General features: G+C 49.7%; 1 protein-coding gene across 8 annotated transcripts in view; it reads left to right on the top strand.

The window, feature by feature from the left end:
- AMN1 (antagonist of mitotic exit network 1 homolog) overlaps positions 1-27,172 on the top strand; it is an 851,867-nt gene that overhangs the window by 360,440 nt on the left and 464,255 nt on the right. For all 8 annotated transcript variants that reach the window (XM_078673783.1, XM_078673782.1, XM_078673780.1 and 5 more), the window contains one exon: positions 8,369-8,513. In XM_078673783.1, coding sequence (XP_078529909.1) covers positions 8,369-8,513 — 145 coding nt within the window. The remainder of the gene's footprint in view (positions 1-8,368; positions 8,514-27,172) is intronic.

Genomic DNA, 27,172 nt, shown 5'->3' with positions numbered 1-27,172 from the left:
GGCCCTGGCGGGAAACAGCGAGATGCCGGGCAAGAAGCAGAAGCTAAGCAGCGAAGGTGCTGCTTGTGAGTCAAACTCGCACCAGTGAAGCCAAAGCCTTCTGAGACAGGATCCGAGGCAGACAAGCGCAGACCACCCCACCGGAGCGTGAGTACCATTTACTCTCTGTATGCTTTATATCCCAGCGGTGGGTGTGTGACTCTCTCAGCGATTCCTGCACGGAGGGTCATTCACAGATGCACATTTCACACACGTGCATTCATAAATACCTGGAGATTAATGCTAATAAAGCAGCGAGGAGGGCATGGACGGAACTAACATAGAAACCCCTAACTTAGTAATCGTCCCTGCGTGTGCGTGAAAGGTTTCCCTTTAGAGCCGCCCCTTTCCGTTCCTCCACGGGGGCTGGTTCAGGCAGGGGCAGATTCCTTGAGGGAGCGGTGCTTTCAGTTTCCATCCCTTGGGCGCGGCTCCTGAAGGTGCTGCTTGTGAGTCAAACTCGCACCAGTGAAGCCAAAGCCTTCTGAGACAGGATCCGAGGCAGACAAGCGCAGACCACCCCACCGGAGCGTGAGTACCATTTACTCTCTGTATGCTTTATATCCCAGCGGTGGGTGTGTGACTCTCTCAGCGATTCCTGCACGGGAAGCAGATGCGATGATTTAAATGCAGAAATGTCGCTTCCAGCTAGAACGCTTTCTAGTTTGTCACAGAATGTCGAGGGGTGGATCAGTTTGTGCCTCCAAAGGTCAAGCCCTGTATGTCCCCACCCCCGTGCGTGGACAAGGGTTCTGTGAGTGACGTGTGAACCCTCGTTTATTGCAAATAATGCACAACTGGGGCAGCTGAGGGTGATCGAAGGGACCTGGGATTTCTTCTTTCCAAGATAACTGTGTCAACGCTTAAAATAGGTGCCAGGGCCCAAGTATTACACAGAATGCACCACCCACTGCCCTGCTGCGCAGAGCTAATGCAAACGTCATCTATACAGCACCACACTCCTATTATTGTGTCTTCTCTTGCACATGAAAACAGCCTTTGCTACATATAAGTAGGTGGTCTCATGTTGCCCATTGTAAATGCATCTGCATATCTCTGTAGGAATGTCTTAATGCAAATGTAGGTGCCTGTGTTCGTGCATTCCTCGTTTTGTCTTCTTTCCATACCTACGAGTGCCTGCATGTACCTAGAACTATAAAAGCGGAATGACTTCAAACTCAAATGAGAAAAAATATTCTATTGTGTCTTATGTGCTTCCTGTAAACTGGAACCCCCACTTCCTGAGATGATGAAAAGTTCCCTTTTTTAATGCAACTTTTTTTAATGGAACTCTGTTCCAAAACGGAACAATTCCTCTCGATTAAAGGGGGAAATTAAACACTTGGCCATGTGGAACATGAAATGTAAAAAACGGAAAATCAATCACTCCTACAGAGATTCTCAATTATCGTGGCACATTTTTAACTGAAGGTTCTGCTCAGCCAATAGGAATATAGCTTATTTGTGCAGGAAAGTGATGATGTTCCTGACACTGGAACAAAACTGATGTCCCAACTAATGTGTGTTCCTGTGCTGGACAACTATTGTTTACTGTACAGGAGTATTGATGTAATGGGTGGGCCAACGGTGGCAACTGCTTGTGTTTTAGTGTTACTTCTTAGTGCTTTGCAGTTCATTCTGGAGTTTTTTACACCTCGTTTTATTTTATTCTAATTGTAACAGATCTTTGTGTAGTGTGCAGAGTAGTGAGTGTGCAGAGTAGTGAGTGTGCAGAGTAGTGAGTGTGCAGAGTAGTGAGTGTGCAGAGTAGTGAGTGTGCAGAGTAGTGAGTGTGCAGAGTAGTGAGTAGCTAGGGAGTGCAGGGGGAGTGCAGGGGGGGTGCAGGGGGAGTGCAGGGGGAGTAGTGAGTGTGCAGAGTAGTGAGTGTGCAGAGTAGTGAGTGTGCAGAGTAGTGAGTGTGCAGAGTAGTGAGTGTCAGAGTAGTGAGTAGCTAGGGAGTGCAGGGGGAGTGCAGGGGGAGTGTCACATATTCTGAAAGAGTCCCCTTCGACGGGAACAAGGGACTCTAGGAAGATTACTTCATATCATTTTTTACACCTCGTTTTATTTAATTCTAATTGTAACAGATCTTTGTGTAGTGTGCAGAGTAGTGAGTGTGCAGAGTAGTGAGTGTGCAGAGTAGTGAGTGTGCAGAGTAGTGAGTGTGCAGAGTAGTGAGTGTGCAGAGTAGTGAGTAGCTAGGGAGTGCAGGGGGAGTGCAGGGGGAGTGCAGGGGGAGTAGCTAGGGAGTGCAGGGGGAGTAGCTAGGGTGTGCAGGGGGAGTAGCTAGGGAGTGCAGGGGGAGTGCAGAGTGACTGCCGAGATTAAGCTAATGGCAATGTAAATGACAATGCCATTTATTTATCTGTTTTCAAAACCAACACATAAATACAAATGTTGTCATTTACAATGCCAATAGCTCTAACTTTTCCAAAGGCGAAACCATTGCATTGTAAATGCTTGTTTTTCTTGAGCTGCAATTGAAATTTAGTCATTATCGTGGCAGTGTGAGTCACACCATTGCTCCTTTGTCTACGATCCTTTCGAACAAGGAAATGAAACAATTGTATTCTGTTGGAAGAAAAGCTTGTTGTACTTTAGCAGCATGGATAGTACACTTTGGACTACATACCCATTCCTTCTGGGAATCTCCCCAACAATTCTCTGAAGACCTTCCCCAACAAAAACAAGAAAAAAATCGAAGAGGCTTTGAATTGGAATAGCATGTTTTTGGACCCAATAAGGGCAGCATCATGATATTCCAAACTGGTGGCATACGGCTGCTGCTGCAGCCTGGCTCACAGCTGCTCTTCTTGGCATTGCCTACCTTGCCTGAAATCAGACGTAGAACAGAGAACCTTAACCATGCTCTTTTCGGATAGTTCTCTATTTAACATTTCACTGCATAAAATCTGCAGCTGAAATCCTGAAGCCTGTGTGGTTAGAAGCAAACGATTACAGGAAACACTGGTAAAAATCTCCAGAACAGTGATATTTCTCAAAATAGAGTTCATATCTGCCACTTGCTTCACCACCTGTTGCTGTAACGCAAGAAATCTTACAAACTAAGTATGCAAGACAACGTGAAGGCCATTTATATCCAGGGGAAAGCCCTTGATTGGCGATAAGCAATGACTTCATCTAGCTTTTACATCAACAGAGATTGGCTCGATACTTTTCCATTCTAATTTCCTATGATTGAGACGAGGCAGCATGGAAAAATGTTGCAGTCTTACAAAGCATTCACGCTCAATAGCTAGGCTCAGGTGAGGTCTGGCGCAGCGGACAGAGCGGCTGACTCCGGAGTGTGGGGCTCGCAGTTCGATCGCCGACGACAGCTCAGCTCAGCATCATGCGACTCTAGGCAATTGCTCACTTAATCTCCCCGACGCCCCCCAGTGCCCAGGTACCCTTCAGGGTGATAAATCGCTCTTTACAAAAATTTAATTTAATTTTTTGCAAACCCCTTCACTCCTGCGCTGTATAGCATCTTGCATTTTTGTAGTGTAGAATGCTCACCTTAAAATCACGTCTGTTTAAAAAGGCTTATGTGGGACAGGTTATTAGGGCAGCTCAGTACACAGGCTGACCCAAACACTGACAGCTCTTCAATCATTTCCATAGTGGAATCATCCAAAGAACCTTCTGAAGGGAGTTCTCCTTTCATCAGGATATCCCATTTCAAACGTTTGTCACGTATGCCTCTTGTAAAGGTTGTGGAATTCACATGGCTCACTATAGAACCCAGAGTTGCCAAGTGTTTAAACCAAAGGTTGAGTCAGGACCACTGACTCATTGTCAGTGAAATTGCTCTCCCTCCCTCGCAGCTCCACCATTAAGTGAGGCCTTCCCCCAGCCCCTGCACAATCGAGTGTTGGTGTTCAAGGCTCTCCTCCACCCGCAGGTTTCCCCTGCGCCTCATCCCTGGTGGTCCAGTGTCTCCATTCTCTCCGCTTCTTCTCTCCTTTTTCACTCTTTTTTTCCTCACTTCTATCTCCCCCCTTCACTCTCCTTCTGCGTCTTTCCTCCATTTTTCACTTGTTTTATGCCATCATCTCAATCTCCCCCTTTCACTCTCCTGTGTCCTCTGTGTCTTTCCTCCACTCTCCCTTGCACTTTTGCCGCCTTATTTGCACTTTTCTCTCTTTTTGCCTTTTTCCTTTTGCCTTTTTCAGCCCGTTTTTCCCCGCCGCTGCTGCCCCCGCACCCCCCCCAGCAAGACCAGTGCGATCGGCCCAATCCATCTCCCCTCCCCGCTCTCGCCTCCCAGCTGTCCAGCCCACCCCGACCCCTACTTAATGGTGGCCGCAGAGGCCGCGCCGCCAGGCGCCAAAGGCAAGCCCGTCTGCGCACGTCCACGACCAGCACCAGGAACCCTGGATCTCTGCACTGCCAACACTACGACCCAGCGGCACTCCATGCTCTCAACCCAAGCCGCAACAACTGCAAGCTAGCATCACCAGCCGACACCCACGGACCGTTCAGCTGTCACCGCTGCGGGCACACCTGCAGCACCGCCAAGACCACTGCCCCAGCGCAATCAGCCCGCAAGAACACACCCGAACCGAAGACCCTGCAATGCATCCTCCTCAATGTCTGATCCCTCCACAAACACGCCACCAAAATCTGGGAACTCCTCGACAGCACTACCCCGGACGTAGCATTCTTTACCGAAACCTTGACCAAAACTACATCGGGACCAGACATCGCCATTTCCCAAGGATACAAGATCTCCAGGAAGGACCGCCCCACCCACCCGGGAAGGGTAATCGCCATCGTCCACAAATTCACCCTCCACCTTAGCACACTCCCTGACGAGCCTACAGACCTGATTGAACACCTTCACTTCAAGATACTGGCCAGCCCTACCTCCACCCTCCGAGGAACCCTCATCTACCGACCCCCTGGACCTCACGGACTTTTCGCCAACTCCATCACGGACATCATCTCCCCGCATGCCATCACGTCCACAAACTACACCCTACTGGGAGACCTCAACTTCCACCTCAACAACCAACTGGACCCCAGCACCACATCCCTCCTGGACAATCTCCACAACATTGGACGTGACCGAACCCATGCACTCGACCCCCTCTTCACAACAGAAAACGCCATCACCTTCAGCCACACCACCAAACTTCCATGGACTGACCATGAATGCGTGCATTTCACCATCAGAACACCCACCATCCGCAGACACAAGCACCTGCTCCCACGAAGAAACTGGACCAGAGTCACCGACGACCAGTTAACCACATCACTCAGCAACTGCACCCCAACCATCGCGGAAAACGACGCCAACACTGTAGCTCGAACCCTGCACAGATGGATATCTGACAGCGCCAACACCATAGCCCCCCTCAAGAAAAACAACACCACCCACGCCAAGAAAGCTAGATGGTTCACCATCAAACTCCGAGAGTCCAGACGCATTTGCCGCCGCCTCGAAAAGACCTGGAGGAACACCAAATCCACAGAAGCCCACAACAACTTCAGAGCCGCCACCAACGCCCACCACCAACTCATCAGCAAAACGAGGAAAAAAGCGATTGAAGACAGAATCTCCACTCATGCACACAACAGCAAAGAACTCTTCAACATCATCAAGGAGTTCGTCCAACCCACCAGCGAGTCCACCGACATACCTCCCCCACAAGACCTCCCCGACAAACTCAGCAAAATCAGGAGCTTTTACGACAACTTCGACGAAGACAGCCAACACACTGAACCCTCACCAAGCACCCCTGACACCCTGAAGCCTGCGATCAACAACTGGACAGCCCTCACCACAGAAGACACAATGAAGATGATGAAGTAAAACCACTCCGGGGGCCCCATGGACCCCTGCCCCACCACATTTTCAACAGAGCTGCCAACACCATTGCACCCATTCTCTGCCACACCATCAACCGCTCCCTGGCAACCGCCTCGTTTCCTGACGACTGGAAAGACGCTAAGATCAACCCCCTTCTGAAGAAACCCTTGGCGGACCCCACCGACCTCAAAAACTGCAGACCTATCTCCCTGCTCCCGTTCCCAGCGAAAGTCATCGAGAAAGCCATCAACAGCCAACTCGCCACATTCATCGAAGAGCACAACATCCTCGACTCCTCCCAATCCGGATTCAGAAAAAAACACTGTACGGAAACCGCCCTCCCCGTGGCAACAGACGACATCCGTACCTTACAGGACAACGGAGAAACAGCAGCCCTCATCCTCCTTGACCTCTCATGGGCGTTCAACACAGACTCTCACCGCACCCTAATACGCAGACTCCACGAGGCAGGGATCCAAGACAAGGCCCTCGACTGGATCCGCTCCTTCCTCTCCAGCAGAATGCAGCGGGTCAGACTGTGCCCTTTCCTCTCGGAACCCTACACCTACCACCTGCAGAGTCCCCCAGGGATCCTCCCACAGCCCTACGCGCTTGAACGTCTACATGGCTCCCCTCGCCCCCATTGTCCGAACTTATGGACTCAACATTGTGTCATACGCAGATGACACCCAACTCATCCTCTCCCTATCCAACGAACCCAACACCGCCAGACACAACTTTTGAGGAGGCATGGAAGCCGTCGCCAAATGGATGAAAAACAGCTGCCTACAACTAAACACCAACAAAATGGAAGTACTCATCATGGGCCCAAACCCAGACGCCTGGAATTACACCTGGTGGCCCCCCGCCCTGGGAAGCCCGCCCACCCCCACGGACGCAACCTGGGAATCATCCTGAACTCAGAGCTCAAAATAGACCGCCAGATCAACTCCGTCTCGTCCTCCTGCTTCCACACCCTCCACCCCCCACGTAAGACCTTCAAATGGATCTCCCTCGAAGAAAGAAAGACCGTCACTCACGCCCTGGTCGCCAGCAGGCTCGTCTACGGCAACGCACTCAATGCCGGAATAAACAAAAACCTCACCCGCAAGCTACAGAACATCCAAAACGCCTCCGGAAGACTGGTCCTCAACCTGCCAAGACACTGCCACATCTCCCAGCACCTGCTCACACTCCACTGACTACTCATCGAAGCAAGAGTCACCTACAAGATGCTAACCCACGCTCACAAGGCCCTCCACAACACCGGACCAGCATACCTAAACAGCCAACTCAATTTCCATGCACCCCAAAGGACCCTACGATCAGCCCAGCTCTCCTACGCCGTGGTCCCCCGCACCAGAAAGACCAGATCGGGAGGCCGCTCCTTCTCCTTCCACGCGGCCAGAGCCTGGAACGAGTTTCCGCTTCACCTCAGACTCAAAACACTGCTCCCCATCTTCACAAGAAAGCTCAAAACATGGCTCTTCCACAGACCCCCTCCTGGACTGGAACCTGCGGACCCCTTCCATCCGCCCCCCAGCACCTTGAGACCTTTACGGGTGAGTAGTCGCGCTTAATAAGCACCTGATTTGATTTGAAGGTGAGGTTGAGAGTTAAGGTTAAGGTCTTACCACAACCATTATTTGAGGTAGGTGGAAAAGATGTGTGAATGAGAAACAGGCATATGCCATTACACAGATGTCTTTGATTTCAAAGAAGATTCCCATGGAGGAGAACTAGGATTACAAGTATGTAACTTTTCCTCCATAAGCTTTTATGTGCTTGCAAGTTTTGAGTGTTCTGTGGTGAACCAACATTATCTATATATATAAAAACGAAAGTATGTCTGTCTGTTTGTCCTTTATGCAATACTACACCATTCATCCGATCGCCATGAAACTTTGGTAAGTTGGTGCGTACACTCCAGCGAAGATTTCTGGCATAATTCTTTTTTAAATATCGGCCCCCCAGGGCCCTCATAATCTTTCGAATACTGATATACGCACAAGACGGAAAAACAAAAAATCTTGTATCCACAAGCACTCGAATAAGTAAATAGAATTAAAACACCATTCATCCGATCGCCAGGGAACTTTGGGAAGTTGTTGAGTACACTCCCGCGAAGGTTTCTGGCATAACACTTTTTTAAATATCAGCCCCCCAGGCCTCTCATAACTTTGGAATACTGATGTACGCACCACAAGGAAAAACAAAAGATCGTGTATCCACAAGCACTCGAATAAATAAATAGAATTAAAACGACACTTTGAAATGTTTTCCATATTAAAATGAATATGTTTTAATAAAAATGACACAATGTAAATTGAATGTTATCATGATGAGTTTCCTTGAATTTCCTTTCTTCGGTGGTCGCAGCAGCGCCCGACGGGTAAGCTAGTAAATATATAAAAATGCTCTGTTTTTGAGGATACTGGCTTCTTTACAGAGTTTAATGCTGTTGTGATTGGATGGGAATTGGTTTGATGCAGTAGATTTTGATATTTTATGCAGGTGCTACACCCAGATGTGGAAAAGTTGGATCTCCGTGACTGTGATGTTTCAGATAGAGCCCTGCAACAGCTAGGTTGCTGCAAACAGTTAAAGAAGCTCAACTTAAATTCTTGGAAAGGGGACCGAGTAACTATCACTTCAGAAGGTATTCTTATTATGTACAATACGTGTTAATGAAATTTGGGAATGTAATTTATCACAGTAATTTTATAATAATGAGTATGCTGGAAATATTAGTATGAAATCGCCTGTTACACCATGATATTGTATGTGAATGGTATTACCCAGCCCAAATAACCTTGTTTTTGGGGAAGAAGAATGTCGTCTGTTTACTACTTTTTTGTACTTTATTCATATTTATATATGATAGATTTCCATATTGTATTAATGTTTATTAACTTTGCTGTGTAGGGGGCGAAGCAAAGCCTCAAGTGTGTCAAACTGCCCCTCCCTCAACAATGGTAATAAATAACAGTAGCGGTTGCTACCTGGAAGGGAGAGGTGGGGGGAATGAAAATGATTTTATTTTAAAAAACACGCTTACCTGGAATCGTCCCTCAAGTGCGGCAGCAGGAAGCACCCCGGCTCTGAGGCTCCCCACAGCTATTCATAAATAAGCCCTTGGCTCTCCCCCTGTCATTTCTTTTATTTCTTCTCTATTTCGCGTCCTCACATCCCTCCTTTTTTAAAACCCTATGTGAAGCGATGTTTTCACAATATGGCAGATGAATACATTGCCTAAAATGGCAGCTCTCAAGATAGCAGTTACTTTAGAGTTGCAAATCACGTGAAGTTTTCTCAATTTTTTCCAGGTCTGTTATTCAAGTTTTCTATGTCTCTGGGTTCCCAAACCCATGCCCTTCAGTCTTGCACTTCTTTTACTCCTTCCCCTTTCCTGCATATTCTTATGGGGCAGCACAAAAGTTGTAATTTGAAATCGATACACGATTTTCAAGTTCATAATTTTCAAGCTGGCGGAAAAAATTATACTGAGATCTTCACCATCTCATAACATTTGTCTAAAAATTCAAATGTGTTTGATAGGAGTCACAGATCACTGAATCTCAACTTTAAAGCCTACTTGGCACCTCTTTCCAACACTTATTTCACAAAAACTACTGCGCAGATTTTCACCAAACCAACAAAAGAATGGTTTCTGAGTAAAGTTCTACTTTCATGCCAAAGTTCAACATGTTTTGCTATTGGTGTGACTAATGGAGATTATAGAGATGAAGGGACCGGCAGTGGCTCTCCATTATTTTCACTCTTTTATATTTGTTTGGGTGTTGAAGTCTATCATCTGTGTTCCACATCCCACCTTGTGTTCCCGTTTTCAATATTTTCCTCCTCACCTCAGTCCGTTATATGCTTGTTGAGCGATGTTTTCCAAGATACCTTATGTATGTACATTTCAGGAATTTTGTCAACCCTAGCCTGCCGTGCGATTACATTGACCTATCCCATGCTTGATCCTTAATCTTAAACGGTTTTAATCTTTTCCTTAGACTTTCATTATGGCTGTTCCTGCATTTCATTTTACCTACTCTGGCTGCTTTGGGTTCATTCATTGCACATTAATATTTGCCTACAATTGTTTGTGTTTTTAATGTGTAACTGTTGTTTTTCGGTTTGCCTGCTTGACTTAAGATATATTTTTTATTTTTTGATACGTGTCTTTTTATTTTCATGTATTTATTGTAAAGATTCGCTTTTAACACCCCTCCTGAATGGAATTTATTAGTTGTATAAGCAAGATCAGAGGTTTATGTAACTCTATGTGAACGCTCTAGGATAAAATGTGTAATGCTTTTAATGTACCTTTTAGGATGCGATTGTATCGAAATAAAGGAATAAAGAAAGAAAGAAAGATATAGTCACTTATTTTCGCTTCAAAGTATGTTCTCATAAAAGAGGGTTATTATTTAATCTGTCGAGAAATAACCAACAGCTTTAGAGACATAGCATATGTCCACATCTACTGTGCAACTGACAGCGGAGGATACGCCTCAACTAAACTCTTTTGTATAGTATTTCTATTCCAATTACCCTTCATCAACTAGCCTGGTTCGTCTTCCAGGCACTCCTGGCATACTGTTGAGCTCTCCATCTGTGTTCTTTCTCATCTTTTGCACTGGAATGGGGGACTCACTCCTGCATAACTTCCCCACACCCAGGTTATGATATAGCCACTTATGGTGAGCTCGGGAAAATTGCATCGGTTGGTGCAGAATTGGAGCATAGTGAATAGCAATCCTTTACTGCTTTCATACAGATATGCTGCTTACAAGAAACGTAGGCTAAGACTCCCTTTACCAACTATCTGGATCGAACTGGATTCAGGGTAGACAAACTAAAGAGAATATTCTTGACTTTGCTGCGCAAGATTGCACAAGGAGAAAGGAGAAAAGCGAAAGAGACAGGAGAAAGCTCTGCATAAGATTACATGAATAACCTTAATAGTAAAGATGTGGAATAGAGCACTTGGGAGCTTCACACAGTAAGAGTAAAGCTTAGTATGTTATGTATGTTATTGGTGTTTTATAGTGTCTAATCACCAGTGAGGGTAGCCAGGTGCTCTGTAGCTGGTGTGCAAGGCCAGCCCTAAAGAGCTTAATCGAAGAGACGGGTCTTCAGCTTCTTGTGAAAGTCAAGACAAGAGAAGGAGGCTCTGATGTGTTGTGAGAGGTCACTCCAATGTGTGACCTTCTGCTCTACTTTTGTGTATGCGTGGGGTGTGTGCTAGTGAGAGACCGGCAGAGCACAGGTGTCTAGAATGTTGGTGGAAATAATGTTGCTATTCAAGTAGGTAGTGTCTGTTGTGAAGTGTTTTGTAGGTGTGGGTGAGGAGTTTGTGCTTATGTCGCTGGAGCCAGTGGAGTTTCCTATTGTGTGGAGTGATAAGGACAGTGGCAGCACCCCCGCTAAGGCGGAGGAGTGTCGCCCCACTGCTCTCCGAGCAGTGGAAAGAGGAAAAATAACATAACCCAGCGTTATTATATTTTTGTTTTTCCTACTGCAGTGGCTCAGTTGTTTATGAACGGGCAGAGCTGGGCTCCTTGATGCCGGAACACTGCAGGGGAGTAGTGGTGAGCACTCTGTAAGTGTGCATGACGCTTTGACCGGTCGTCTCAGGCCGGCCCAAGCGTCATGTGCACTTTGCATGTTCTCCACCCAGGCTACATAACAGCCTGGGTGGAGAACATGTCCAGGCTCCCACTGCCTCGCTGAGCGCCGAACCACAGCAGTTTTGACCAATCACAATGTTGCATTGCAGCATTGTGATTGGCTGAGGGGGACCCGGATGCTTCTTGCTGCCGGACTCGAGGAAGATTGAGGACTAGGTGGAGGCGGCGTCTGGCACGATTCCATGTAAGTGGGTGTTTTATTTTTTTAAAAACTTTTTTATCTCTCTCACCCCCCTCTCCTATCCAGTAAGAGCCGGTACTGGATCAGGGCTTGCTGCTACTTTTCGGACAGTCTGCAGTCTTCTTGTGAATTGGTTGGCTGTCTCTGTGTACAGGGTGTTCCCATAGTCTAGTTTACTAGTGATAAGGGCTTGGATGATCGCTTTCCTGGTGTTATCTGAAAGCCACTTGACGATTTTCTTCAGCATCCTTGGGTGTTTAAGCAGGATGAGGCCACTGTGTTGACTTGGGCGGCCATGTCCAGTTTGTTCTCTATGATGATTCTGAGGTTTCTTGCTTGTGAGAAAGATGTGGGTCCAAGTTTTGTGGGCAGTTGGATTTCATCCAGTTGGTAACTTCGATCATGAATCTGGGGAACTAGTTGCTGGTGTTGGGTGTTTTCAGGAACCACCCATGGTAGGGACGCCGGAGGCCCACGGGGGACGTGTGCAGTGTCTAAACACAGCCACAAATCACCATTGACTTCTATGGAGGAAGTTAAAGTTAGAATTTTAAAGAATAAGGACACTTAGGAGTGCACTAAGGTAAAACCCTTTCACTACTGGACACTTCGAGAGTCCAGACCTACGGGAGCACCGAAGTACTTGTTACCTCACCCAGGGAAGCCGGATGCATAGGTGTCTTTTTGTGTCTGGTTTCGTCGTCATTTACAGTGGAGAGCTGCAAAGAAGTGCTGCAGGCGTTCAGGAGAAGAGTGTCCGGATGGATCGGAGATCTGAAGAACCCGAAAGCAGAGGCTACAGAGTCTGGGTCACTAGCCAGTGACCAGGAAGGCGACAAGAAGATGCCAGCCGATGGCGGGTGATTTCAGGGGATGTAGGTGAAGCTTGACTCTTCGGCCACAAGGTCCAGGAGGCGTCGACGACAACCAGGAGCTGGATTCGAGCTGTACCACGTCGAGCGTCGAGTGCTGCAGCGTCAGTATCCGGATTGGACCCAACAAGTCTTGGCAACAGCAACCCACGCAAGATGACAAGATTGGCTTTGGTGCAGACCAGGAAAGCTGAAGAAACAAAGAAGATTCCTTCGTGGGAAATCACCAGTCGACGGACCAGGGCTTGCGAAGGGGCCTAGAGCAGAAATGCAGGAAGCGGGCCCACGGAACACTCGTGGAGTGTAGACCCACAAACGTGGTGCAAAAGGTGCTCAGGGCTTGGACAAGTAGCCCAATGCACAACTTTGGGAAAGCTTGGGAAGTCAATGCACTAGCAAATGTGCAGGATGTCCAGGAGTTGCGGTCCTACGTCTCTCGTGATAGCTACTGGTCTCAGCTTTGCTGGGGACTCGTGTCAGCCTCGGAGATGTCCGGAAGTCCAGGTCCTGTGTGGCAGAATCTTCGGGATCCAGCGGGAGCCTCGAAAATGCAGACTGGCAAGATGCTTCTTTGGTGCCTGCTTGAACAGGGGGGTCACTCCTTGACCCCATGGGAGATTTCTTCCGTCTCCCAGTTGATATGGAATGTCAAAGGTCAAAGATTTATGTTTCACAGTTTCGTCCAGAGTAATCTAAAGTCCTAGGGACTGGAGTCCTATACTTATACTAAGTTTAGGGGTTGGACTAACTGTTGGGTCCCAACTATGGGAGGACCTGGTGAAGCGGTGGTTACACCCCTTTCCCCTTTGTCCAGTTTCGCGCCAGAGCTGGGGCTGAATGCCCCAGCAACCGGTTTGAACTGGGAAATGCACGGGGACACCTTGTGTGCCCCAGGCACTGTCTGGAAAGCATTCACTGAATGGAACCCACCCTGCCCCAATACACTAAACCTGTCTGGGGAGGTGCTGGCACCTCCCTGGGCAGGAAACCTATTGTCCAGGCCTACCCTGCTGGCGTTGCATCCAGCAGCAGGAGGTCAGACTTGTGTCTGTGGCAGCAGCATCCATTTTGTGTGTACATGTCTTCTCCCTCTAGAAGGGTGGAATGCTACCCCCGCCGCCAGAACTGGCAGGGGTAGGGGGGTATTATTCCAAAGTGTTTGACACCAAACATGACATGTTTTGATGCAGCCACTCCAAAGTTTGCATTAACCGCATTAAACGCGAGATTATAATGCACTTAAGAGTATATGGTATGGATGTATCATAGAACAGCTATAAGGAAGGGTTTCCGAAAGCTGCAGAGAGGCTCAGCTCCTGCCTGGGCAAACTCTCACACAAAACCAAGCACTCTACCTTCAGGATTGTCAAGGCCTGCCATAGGAGCGACTTATAGGTTTATATGTGTCTATATAAATAGGTAGATATAGGTATATTATATCTAAGTAAGGGGTACAAGTACCACCTTACCTAGGCCATCCCTGTGGAGCCATTTGGAAGGCTTCCCTAGGGTGGCATAATACATGCTTCAGCATGTATTATGCCACCACAGGCCTGGTAGGCCACTGGGGTACCTATGCCCTTGGTACCTAAGGTACCATATACTAGGGACTCGCAAGGGTAACCCAGTAACCAATCTGGCGTGTACCTAATGTACAAGAAATCAATTTAGAGATGAAGAAGCTAGGCTGGGGTCCTGGTTAACAGGGCCCCAGCCAGACTAAAGTTGATAAATCAGTGAAACACAGCAAAAAGTGGGGGTAACCATAGTAAGCAGATCCTACTCTCCTACAGGGTCATGTGGACGGTTTGGGTTCTTCCAATGAGGAATGAGCAGATCCATTAGAAGGAGTGTCTATGGATGTCTACTTTGTGAAGCCTTCATATTAGAATGTGCCGAAAGGCTGCTGATACGTCTAGGAAGATGAGGGTTGTGGTTCGCCCCCTATCAAGGATCATACAAATGTCATCCATTGCTACTATGAGAGCCATGCATGTCTTTTGGGGTCACAGGCATGATCCCTGGTTTTCTCCCTGCAAGCTCTAGCACTGCCTTTGCGACCCCTGACTTTAAAGGTGGCAGAATCAGTGCCAGTAACACAATGGCCCCTCTGCTTTTCTTATTTTTAGCCCATTTGTCTTTATACTAATAATAAATAATATGATAGTACTCTCTGTTTGTATAATAAAAAAGAGCACACTTAGCTGAAACTGGACCTTTGGTGGCAGCTGTGGGAAGTAAAAAAAATGTAAATGTATATTGTGTGCATGCTGGCTGGTGAAAGTGTATTTGTCTGAGAGAGAGCATATGTATGTGTCTGTATGTGTGAGTGAAAAGGAGTGAAAGTCAGTGACAGGTAGTGAGTGAGATTGAGGCTCAGATTTACTATTCTTTAATGCAAGGCAATGATGCTTTCAAAGTGAGATAGAAAAGATAAGATGAATTGTTTCTGTCCCTCTGCGATAGTGCACTTTTGGTGGCCATGCACCAATACAATCATCCTCCTTGCAGCATAGTGGAAGGGTATGTGCATTTTCTGAAGCATAGATGTTGTACTGACAGTAGTCCGTTTATGTATGAAAGGCTTTTACCACTTAGTATATGTTTTGTACATTGCAGCACATATGCAAAGTTGAAAAAATAAGGAGAAATGAAAACATTTCTGCTCGTTATGCCTGCCTCAAGGAGTTGTAAGATTTTGGTGTATATTCCTCTCTACCAATGTTTGTAGATGGGGTTCTGAAAGAAACAGGTTAGTGTTAGAATCCTTACCTTAGAATATCCCCAGTCCTCAGACTGGATCCGGAAAGATTTGCGTAGCAGTCCCCCTGTGCGTTGGTAGGCGTTGTCTGCGGCTTCGCGTCCGTCGTCGGCGTCGTTGGCGCCGGCATGGCGTCGTCCGAGTACTTAGACACCGCCCTCGCGCGCTGATGTCAGTTCTTTTTTCCGTGCCAGCACGCGCAGATCCGGAAAAAGCAGTACTTCTTAGTCACTTTTTGACTAACTTTTTCTATCCTTTTTTGGAGTCGGTAGACTCTCGGTGCCGATAGGGATGCCCGGGTTCAAACCCGGTGTAGATTGTAACCGCCTGATGTTGGTTACCGACCCCCACCATATCGGTGCCTTTATTGCCTTGAGGCCAACCACGACGACAAGTCATGCCCCGACTGCCGGGCCTTGACGTCGAAGGCTAGGCGGGAGCGGTCCTGTAAGCGCCTCGAGCTCCGGCAGTCGGCCCGCGCCGTTCACGGTCCCGGTCGAGGAGGAGGTCGAAGGACCGGTCGCGGGGCCACAGACATCACAGCTCGGTGAGTCGACACCATTCGTCGGGCTCCAAGTCCTCAGGTAAGAGGCACAAGAAGTCGAAGAGACGACATCGCTCTTCCGACTCCCTCCGACGCTCGCGCGATGCGGCCGGGGTTTGGGCGCCGCAGCCCATGCGGCTCCGCTGGAGGCGCAGACGACTCGGCCAGCTCCATGCCCGCCGGTCCCTGGGCTGAACGCGATGCCGGAGGAGATCGATGCCTTCCTCATGGCCATGAGCTCGCTCTCTCCTCCGTCGGGTCCCGCTGTGGCGCCTTCGGGCCCCGTGGCCCCGTCTGGGAGCCCAAGCGGGCCGGGGACTTCGGCCCTGGCACCTTCGACGACTACGGTCCCGACGCCGCAGGTCGCCACTGGATCCGGGTTCGGACCCGGGTCGCCGCTGGTAGACCTTATGACCCCTCCGCCGGCGCCAACCCCCAGGGTGTCGCCCTCGGTCCGGGTCCGGCGTCAGACCAGCATCGCTCGACGCCGAGGGAAGAGCAATTCTTCTATGATTCGGCCCCATCCTTTGCACCTGACTATCAGAAGATGGGAGGCGAGGAGGATTGGGAGGGGTCTGAGGACCCTCTGGCATGGGAGTGCCAGTCGTATCAGGACTGGGCAGTTGAGCTAGGGGAGGCCAGTGGTCTTGACACTTCGCCCGACACTGGATTTGTCTCCCCTCCTACCGTGGCTACGGAGGACGGGGCTACTTACAGCGTGGTGTTGACGTGGGCTGCCAAGGCCTTGGCTCTTGAGCTCCCAGTCGCGGCCGTGAGGACTAACCTCCTCTCCGAGGTCCTTAAACCGCAGGCAAGCTCTTAGGAGCCTCTACTGCTGTTTAATGAGGCCCTAACTGACGTTCTGTTGGGCACTTGGTCCAGGCCCGCAAAAGGCTCCCCTGTAGATCGCAACGTGGACAGACGCCACCTCCCGGCCCCGGGTGACCCTAGCTTCCTGTCCACCCACCCCACCCCCGAGAGCCTGGTTATCCAGGCCCCTAACTCCCAGACCGCATTCCCGATTGCTCCACCTGATCGGGATTCCAAAAGGTATGAGCAATTCGGTAAGAAGCTGTTCTCCTCACTTAGTTTGGGGTTGGGTAGGTCAACACCGCTTGCCTTTTGGGCCGTTATACCCACTCTCTGTGGGACACTGTCGAGGACGTGCTGCCGGGTTGCCCGGAGGAGGCCCTGGTAAAAATCGCTCAAGCCCTTGCAGAAGGGCGAGATGCAGCACGGTACTCTATTCGATGTGGGATGGATACCACGGATTCGCTTGGAAGGGCGATTTCCACGACGGTTGCGGTTCGCCGCCACGCCTGGCTGAGGTCCGCCAACTTTTCGGCTGATGTCCAGAACTCACTCATGGACATGCCATTTGATGGCCGTTGCCTCTTTGGTGACAAGGCAGATAGTGTGCTTGAGTGTTTCAAGGACTCCAGGGCTACGGCCAATTCCTTGGGACTGTCGGGCTAGCGCCAGCAAACTTCTGCCTTTCGTGGCCAAGGAAGGGGCGCCCCTTCATGTCCTGTCAGCCATGGGCCGCAGACTAACATCCAGCGCTGCGGCGGACATGGTAACCGCCGTGGCGGGGCAAGGGGACAGCGGCAAGACCAGTCCACATCCACCCCCGCACCATCCGCCTCAAAGCCTTCCTAGTCTGACCTTTCCCACTACTTTCTGGTTCCCAAGAAGGGCAGAGGGGGCCTACGCCCTATTTTGGACCTGCCGAACGTCAATGGCTTCCTCCGGAAGGAGAAGTTCAATATGCTGACTTTGGCTCAGGTCTTAGCTGCCCAAGACCTTGGAGACTGGATGGTAGCATTGGACTTGCAGGACGCATATTTTCACATCCCCGTCCTTCCAGCCCACTGGCGTTACCTGCGGTTCACGGTAGGCCACGAGCACTTTCAGTTTACCGTGCTCCCCTTTGGCCTTACCAGCGCCCCTCGGGTGTTCACGAAAGTGATGGTGGTGGTCGCAGCTCATCTGCGCAGATCAGGGGTGTCAGTCTTCCCCTATCTCGACGACTGGTTGTTGAAGGCGAGCTCGCCCCAGACAGTCATCAGCCACCTCCAGACTACGGCCGACCTCCTGCACCTGCTGGGGTTCTCCATCAATGTGCCGAAGTCACACCTGTGTCCCTCTTAGAAGCTCCTCTTCATCGGAGCGGTTCTGAATTTGGTGCAGTTTCGGGTTTTTCCTCCCAAACAGCGGGTTCGGGATATTCAGGCTCTGATTCCGATCTTTCAGCCTTTATCCCGAGTCTCGGTCAGGTTGATGCTGCGGCTTCTGGGGCTGACGGCCTCCTGCATCCTTCTGGTGCATCACGCCAGGTGTCGGATGCGGGCTCTGCAGTGGGACCTGAAGTTTCAGTGGGCCCAGCATCAGGGCAACCTGTCCGACCACGTCCTGATCTCGGAGGGCACTGCGAGACCGTTGCAGTGGTGGCTCACGGATAGCGATTGGGTCAGCGGCAGATCCCTCTCCCTACCCCAACCGGAGCAGGTAGTTGTGAAGGATGCGTCCCTCCTGGGTTGGGGGGGCCACATGGGAGAGGCGGAGATCAGAGGCCTCTGGTCTCCGGCGGAGTCCCGGCTCCATATCAACCTTCTGGAGCTGCGGGCGATCCGGCTTGCACTGAAAGCCTTCCTTCCCTCTGTCCGGGGAAGTGTAGTGCAGGTGTTCACGGACAACCCCACCGCCATGTGGTACTGCAACAAACAGGGCGGGGTGGGGTCGTGGACCCTTTGCCAGGAGGCTCTGCGCCTCTGGCAATGGCTGGACCACCAGGGCGTCTCCCGGGTGGTTCAACACCTGGCAGGTTCCCTGAACACCAGGGTGGACGAACTCAGCCGTCGGTGCATGATGGATGACGAATGGCGTCTGAACTTGGACGTGGCGCAAGGTCTCTTTCAGCAGTGGGGAGAGCCTTGGTTAGATCTATTCGCCATAGAAGAGAACGCGCAATGTCATCAGTTCTGCCCGTTGGAATTTCCAAGGCGGCACTTGCTCGGAGACGCTTTTCGTAGCGAGTGGAGCTGCGGTCTATTGTACGCCTTTCCGCCTATACCACTTCTGCCCAGAGTGCTGAAGAAGATCAGGCGCGACCGGGCCCAAGTCATTCTTGTGGCTCCGGATTGGGCACGAAGATACTGGTATCCCGAGCTACTCAGCATGTCAGTCGATCCCCCAATTCGTCTGACGCTTCAGGAGGACCTTCTGTCGCAGCAGCAGGGGACGGTCCTCCACCCGAACCTGTCCAGTCTCCACCTCCATGCGTGGAGATTGAGCGGCGACAGTTGAGGCCATTTGACTTGCCTCCTGAAGTCTGTGATGTGATTCTGGCAGCCAGGCGTCCCTCCACAAAATCGGTATACGCCTGCAGGTTAAACAAATTTGTGGCATGGTGCACAGCAAAGGCTGTGGATCCCCTTTCTGATCCCCTTTCAGAGGTTCTCCTCTTTCTTCTTTCTCTTGCCCAGCAGGGCTCTGCTCTAGGCACTATCAAAGGCTACCTCTCTGCCATTTCAGCCTTTTTAAGGCTTCCTGATCAGCCTTCTCTTTTCAAGTCCCCTGTTGTAAGTAGATTCTTGAAGGGCATCACTCACATGTTTCCTCCTGTTCCTTTCGTGTTGCCTCAGTGGAACTTGAACCTTGTTCTGACTTATTTGATGTGCGCTCCTTTCGAGCCACTTCACAATTGCCCTCTTCGTCTTCTAACTCTTAAGACTGCATTCCTGGTTGCCATCACCTCTGCCAGGAGAGTGAGTGAGCTCCAGGCTCAATCTTCTCGACCTCCTGTCCTCTCTGTCCAGCCGGAAAAAGTTGTCTTGAGAACGCGTCCCTCTTTCCTGCCCAAGGTAGTCACAGCCTTCCACATCGGGCAGTCCATCACCTGCCCACCTTCTTTCCGCCTCCGCATTCCTCGGATGAGGAAGAGAGGCTCCACCGTCTGGACCCAAAACGTGCGCTCTCATTCTCTCTGGACCGCGCACGCCAGTCCCGGGTGGACGACCAGCTTTTTGTTGGTTACGTGGGAGCTAAGAAGGGATGGGCGGTGCACAAACGAACCATTTCTCAATGGGTCGTTTTGTGCATAAAGGCTTGTTATTCACTGGCTAAAAAGGAGCCTCCTGCGGGGCTGCGTGCCCATTCCACTCGGGCCACGGCAGCTACTACTGCCCAGAGTCGGGGAGTCCCCTTGCAGGACATCTGTCAGGCAGCTACGTGGGCCTCGCTGCACACGTTCGCTAGACACTATTGCCTGGACAGCCAAGTCCGGAGAGATGGCTTTTTCGGCCGTTCTGTTCTCCAAGACTTTCTGGTGTGATCATTGGTTCGCAGACCCACCACCATGGTTGGTATTCCTGGGGTATCTATTCTAAGGTAAGGAATCTAACACTAACCTGTTTCTTTCAGATGCACAAGTTACTTACCTTCGGTAACGATATATCTGTAAGAAACAGTAGATATCTAGGGTTACGGTTCTTCCCTGTGAGGGCCCTAGTTTCATGGCACCAGTATCGGTTTTTATCATGGCTCTGCGTTTCTGGTGCGGAAAAGCTGTGTATAAGAACTGACGTCATCGTGCGAGGGCGGCGTCTAAGTTCTGCGATGTCATCCGGTGCCGATGACGGACGCGGAGCCGCAGACGACACCTACCTACGCGCCGGGGTACTGCTACGCAACACTTTCCAGATCCAGTCTGACCCCTGGGGATATTCTAAGGTAAGGAATCTAAGACTAACTACTGTTTCTTACAGATATATCGTTACCGAAGGTAAGTAACTTGTGCATTAATGTCATAACCATAGGTGGCTGCATGGGAACGTCCATGCGCCACCCACTTGATGCAAAATAATGCAAAGCAGTTTATTATGCATTTCTTTGGGATACTTTGCAACGCAAATCAGAATTTGCAAAGGATAGTGGATCCCACCCTAACATTTGGCACCTGGAGTCACAAAAGTGACGCACACACAATGCAAAGTGCTAGGAAACCTGTGCCTGAGTGTCAGTTAGTATGAGTGAGATTAAGAGTGAATGCATGCAGATGGGTGTGTAAGAATAAATAAGAATGTTAGCAAGAGGGCTTAAGAGTATGAATGTGATGTTAGGATCATGTGACATTCCTTCCTGAAACAAAACTGAAGGTCAAGGGTTGTATAACGTCACCCCCTGTGTCCTTATTAAGTTAATAGAATATGTGATGTTACTTCCACTGCCCCTGGCATTTTTTTGAATCCGCGCCCATAATGAAGGTAATATTTACAGTGGTTGGGTCCATATCCTGACTGTGTAGCTTTTAGAAACATTGTGATTGGGGAGCTGGTTGTAGAGGCGCTTTCTGATGGCTTTTTCCAAGACTTTGGCTGTGTAGGGAAGGAGGGGTATCGGTCAGTAGTTGAGGAGTTTGGTTGGGTTGGCTGTACTGATATAGATGTTGAGTATGGTTTTGAGGGCCTAGCTGATAGTGATTGTTCCTTTGTCAAAGGTGTGATGGGGCTGAGATTTGCAGGGGCCCGGGAGTGTATGTTCTTAATGATTGCTGGGGTTTCCTCTGTGCTGATGGTGTCCCATTTAGATATTGTATTGTCTTTGTTTGTTACTGAAAGGGTTCTGGAGAGAGTTGGGGTGTTTGGCTGCGGGGCTACGATTGTTTGCTGTATATGATTGTAATCTTGCTGCATATGAATGTGATCTTGCTGCAAAAGAAGTTTGATAGGTCGATACACAGATTTTGTGATAGGCTGATGTTGCCGGTGGCAGCTGTGGGTGTGGTGAGAGCCTTGACGATAACACCCTCACCTACACTTGCTGTGGAAGATACTGACTGACTGCAAATATCCACTTATATGATAGATCTACAAAGTCACTGTCCGTAGAGCTGTTAACGTTGATGAGGTGATGGGTGATAACATAAAGACAATATAGTGAACGAGAAACATCACCTCTGTTGTTAGCTGTACTCACGAATTGCGTCAGTCACGTGCCAACATGCAAAGCAGTAACCGACACAGTGGAGAAGATAATACCCATAGTAGAGATAGCTGGAGAGTACTGGTGAAAAACAATTAAGAAGGAAAACTTAGATAATACCTATCAGAAAGTAAGAAACCTATCACTCTAGTACATGTGGAATTATCATCAACCACCAACCACGCCAATCAAAGCAGAGGATTTCAAACACCTGGACATCAAATGGGCTTTTGTGACAAGGTGCTAAGATGGTTCAAATACTTCCTGACCAATAGATCCCAAGTAGTGAAGATTTGAGAGCATGCCTCTACCATGTAGCGTTCCTCAGAGATCGCGTCTAGCACTGACACTATTCACTCTGTACATAGAGCGATTAAGCCCAATCTTCAACCACTCGAGTGTAGTCCTAGATTAGTAGGCAGATGACAGCCTATTATACTACCTAACAGCATCAACAGTTTCAGAAAACACCACTTTAAGATGCTGCTTTTGACAAATTAAGTCTCTGATTAGAGAGGTACTCCTTCTCTTAAATTACCGAAAAACAGAATTCCTCCTTCTCTCAACATCGCGCTAACATCCACTGCCGCTGTCAAAGTTGTTTTAAAATAGACTGCTTGACTGGATCACTCAGCAGGACTATACGAGGATACTTCCCAACATGCATTGGCAACACATCGCACCGAGAATAACTTTTTATATTTGGTGCTTTTCACACCGAATAATACAGGGAAATAACCCTCCTTACCTAGCAGACTAACTCAACATTTCTGATGCTTCAAGAGATCTCCGAGGCCCCATTGTGCGCCTAACACCAAATTCAGAACATTTACAGCACTGAAACCGCAGTTTACAGCACTGAAACCGCAGGGCTTCGGAAGCAACAAAAAACACACCTATTCAGCAATTTATAGGTTAAGCTTTCTAGTTCTCATATGGCCTAGGCTACTCATTGCTTCCTTTTCCTGGTTATTTCATTAATGTAAGGGGAGCAGGTCAGGAAAATTTGTTTGCAGTTCTTCCATACCTGGGTCTGTAGACAATTTCGTTTTTGTTTCCCAGGTTACTGGAATTTCCATTATGAATGGATTTGTTTCCTTTCCTATTTTAGGGCTAATTTTGATCAGTGCTCGATTCTCTTGGCCCTCATATTAATTCCACCACCTTCTGGCTATATATTTGAACGTTTTTGCCATTGTTTTGCTCCTTTTTTCCCTGTAGACCCAATTTGTGTCTTCCCTGAGCTCGAAGCTCCAGTGACCAGAAATGGCAATAGATATACGCTGGTGTCCTCAAATGATATGAGAATAAGAACAACTATAGGAGAAACCTGAGCACAGACGCAGGTGAACCAGTATCTGGCCAGATAGCAGAAATGTCAAAATCCTGCCTCACTCTCCTCTGCCTTTGAAAGCGTACTAGAGAAGCCAAGATGGTGGCTGCTACCTATAAGAGAAAAAAAAAAGTTTCCCAGAGGTTGCCAAAAATAAAAGCTGCATCTGGATACAAAACACAGAAAGAAAAAGAACAAGCATTTACAATGCAATGGTCTCGGCATCATTAAAGGTAGAGCTATTGGCATTGCTCATGACATTTCTTTTTTTTTCTTTAAATCATAAATAAATGGCATTGTCATTTACATTGCCAATACACAGCACTCTGCACTCAACAGCACACAGCACTCTGCACTCAACAGCACACAGCACTCTGCACTCAACAGCACACAGCACTCTGCACTCAACAGCACACAGCACTCTGCACTCAACAGCACACAGCACTCTGCACTCAACAGCACACAGCACCTGCACTCAACAGCACACAGCACTCTGCACTCAACAGCACACAGCACTCTGCACTCAACAGCACTCTGCACTCAACAGCACACAGCACTCTGCACTCAACAGCACACAGCACTCTGCACCCAACAACACTCACTACTCTGCACTCATTACTCTGCACTCACTACTCTGCACTCACTACTCTGCACTCACTACTCTGCACTCACTACTCTGCACTCACTACTCTGCACTCACTACTCTGCACTCTGCACTCACTACTCTGCACTCTGCACTCACTACTCTGCACTCTGCACTCACTACTCTGCACTCACTACTCTGCACTCTGCACTCACTGTGATGGAATTGTTGGATGAGTAAAAGGGTGGCTGGATGGACTGCATGAAAGGGTGGGAGGAAGAACGTAAGAATGGATGTGTTGAAGGATTGATGGATGAGTGAAGCGACAGATGGACAGATTGATGGATAGAATGAATGGGTGGATGGATGGACTGAGTGAAAGGGTGGATGATTGAAAGTAACGATGGATGGATGATTAAAAGGATTAGTGTAAAGATAGATGAGTGAGAGAATGGCTGTAAGAATGAATGAGTGAGATAGTCGATGGATGAATGAAAGGGAGGATGTATGGATGAAAGGCGGGATTTATTGACAAGTGAAAGAATGGATGGGTGAATGAAAGGATGGGTGAATGAGTGAAAGGGTGTTCGGAGGAATGGAAGAGTGAAAGGATGGAAGGCTGGGTGAAGGGTGGATGGATGAATGAGTGAAAGAACCAGGCAGCCCACACACACCCTCCATAGGCCACCTGAAGCGATCTAGAACCAAGCCCCCGCCACCTGAAGCGATCTAGAACCAGGCAGCACCCAGGCTCCCACCCACCTGAAGCGATCCAGAACCAAGCTGACCCCGCCCCCAAAGGCCAGCTGAAGCACACACACCCTCCATAGGCCAACTGAAGCGATCTAGAAATAGGCAGGCCACAGGCCCCCGCCCACCTGAAGCGATCTAGAACCAGGCTGTCACAGACCCCCACTTCCACCCTTGCCTATCCTTACTTATCCTCTTCTCCTTGTCTTGGCGCCACGAAGGTACCTGCTCATGGTTTTTGGCGCTTAATAATCCACTCACATAAATAAGTCCACATTTTCGATCTCGCCATTTTTATGTTTAGAAAAAACACTAATTCACAGCAACAACGCCATCCCCCGTTAAGAAAGTGTCTCAAACCCCTTTGTTTGTGCGGTAACAGCCGTCTGCCGAGCCATATTACAGCCAGCAAACTTTCCAGGAATTATCAGGTAACTGGGTACAAGCTAGACCGCCCTGTGTACTCTGGGTACTGATGGGGTCAGAGGTCATCTGAAGGGCGTTGGGGGTTCGTTGTTGGCACAGAAGGGCAGAGCAGGCATCCACAGAAGCTAAGTGAGAGCTGCCCTATTCCAAAATATCAGCCCCCCCACACACAATTTTGTGCAACAAAAGCAGTAAAATGTAGATATTGCCATCAGTCCGCATGCCAGGCTGTACCCGAGGGCATAGTCTGTGACCTTCTACCGTCCTGGTATCCCCTGCACGGCCTCTGGGGGTGTGCAGGGCGTCTGGGAGGCAGTGAAAGCGGCGTGTAAACAGAGGCCCCGCCGTCTGACCCTGAACCCCAGACCCTGGAGGGGCTTCAGCGGCAGAGTTTGAGGCCGATAAACCCGCTCTGAAATCCCAGCGCCCAGACTAGGCCGTATCTTGTGATAGTGGGCGTACGACTTTGTCACTACTGCATATCAGATCTAGCTCGGCTCGTGCGCCAAGAAGTGGACAGAATCCTCGAGGCGAGGAATCCAGGGCCGGACAGACGAGGTGGTACGAAGGAGGCCCGTTCCAAGCAGGGGCAATGCCAGTGTGTCCGGCGCCCCAGAACAAGGAAGCGCCCCGGCCGCTGGTTGTATCGTGAAATGCAACAATAACCAGGGTTTGCCTATGCGCCCCGGTGCCACTGCACCTGCCGCACCTATGGGAGCCGGGCCTGGTGGCTCAGTGAGACTAATGCGTCCACTGGAGGGGCGTGGGTTCAATCCCGGCGGGTCCACTCAGCCTTTCATCCTTCGGAGGCCGATGAAATGAGTACCATCGAGTTGGGTAACAATAAAACATCTGTTAATCAGCGTCAAGATACCCTTCTGAATGAGCGTGCGATTTACAAAATACACATGTTACGTTAAAGGAAGCCGTGTCCATCCTCCCATGACGTACACGGTGCCAGCACGTCCTGCTGCTTGAACCTCGCCCCGTGCACAGCTGGCCTCAGAACAGGAGGAAACCGACATGAACATATCTGGATTTCACAACACGACTGACGCAAATAAAAGTGCTGCTTTAGATGACCTCACGGTGATGAAAGGCGGAGCCAATCTTTGACGAGATTCCACCCTACAGGTCTGGTGGTTTAGAATGTCTCCGCTCACACCCTTTCCAGCTGTGCGGTCTCACTTCTAAGGCGTTTACCTGCCTGCCGTATTACAGGGTGAACTACAAACCCCAGGGTGCACTGCGTCAAGTACGTCAGGCAGGGTTGGTCCGGTCTTAAGTCTTCAAATGTTGATCCCTTTTATTGGAATAATTGAAATAAAAGGCTTTGCAAACAGGAGGGGCTAAGTCTTTCATTCAGAGACATCTGCCACTATGTAATTACGTCACATTTAGAATGATGGTCTTTAAATGTATGCCAGGTCACACAATCTTTATAGCCTGGTTTTCAGTCTGTCCTTCTAGTCACCGCTTGTATCACCCTTAACCCCAGTGCTCCCAGACTGGAATGTTTCGAAACTGGAACTTCTGACAGACCGGACATCTTTGTTCGTGTTGCATGCTGGTACTTGTAGTGTCACTCGACCCATTATTTCCCTATGCATAAAGGACTGCAGCTACCAGCATATGGAGACCTGAGCAGGTTTAGTAACTGTCACACCTGACAGGGGACACCTGGAGGGACCTAGGGCCACATAGACCCTCAACATGACAAAGCAAAATACAGCAGATACGACATGAAAAGAGCGAGTGTGAGGCTGGAGGGTAAAGCCAGGGACAGCGGCACATCGTCACCCAACGACCCCTCTCCGGAGCGGGACGGAGGAGAGCTGCGGGCGGAGGGAGGGGGGGAGCGCGACAGAGGAGAGCTGTGGGCGGAGGGAGGGGGGGAGCCGGACAGAGGAGAGCTGCGGAGGGAGGGGGGGGAGCCGTACAGAGGAGAGCTGCGGAGGGAGGGGGGGGGCGGACAGAGGAGAGCTGCGGGCGGAGGGAGGGGGGGGAGCCGGACAGAGGAGAGCTGCGAAGGGAGGGGGGGAGCCGGACAGAGGAGAGCTGCGGAGGGAAGGGGGGGAGCCAGACAGAGGAGAGCTGCGGAGGGAGGGGGGAAGCTGGACAGAGGAGAGCTGCGGGCGGAGGGAGGGGGGGGGGCCGGACAGAGGAGAGCTGCGGAGGGAGGGGGGG

This window comes from Lissotriton helveticus, chromosome 1_1 (genome assembly GCF_964261635.1).
Source record: "Lissotriton helveticus chromosome 1_1, aLisHel1.1, whole genome shotgun sequence".
In the NCBI taxonomy this organism is placed as follows: domain Eukaryota; kingdom Metazoa; phylum Chordata; class Amphibia; order Caudata; family Salamandridae; genus Lissotriton; species Lissotriton helveticus.
This window is presented reverse-complemented; position numbering and strand designations above follow the sequence as displayed.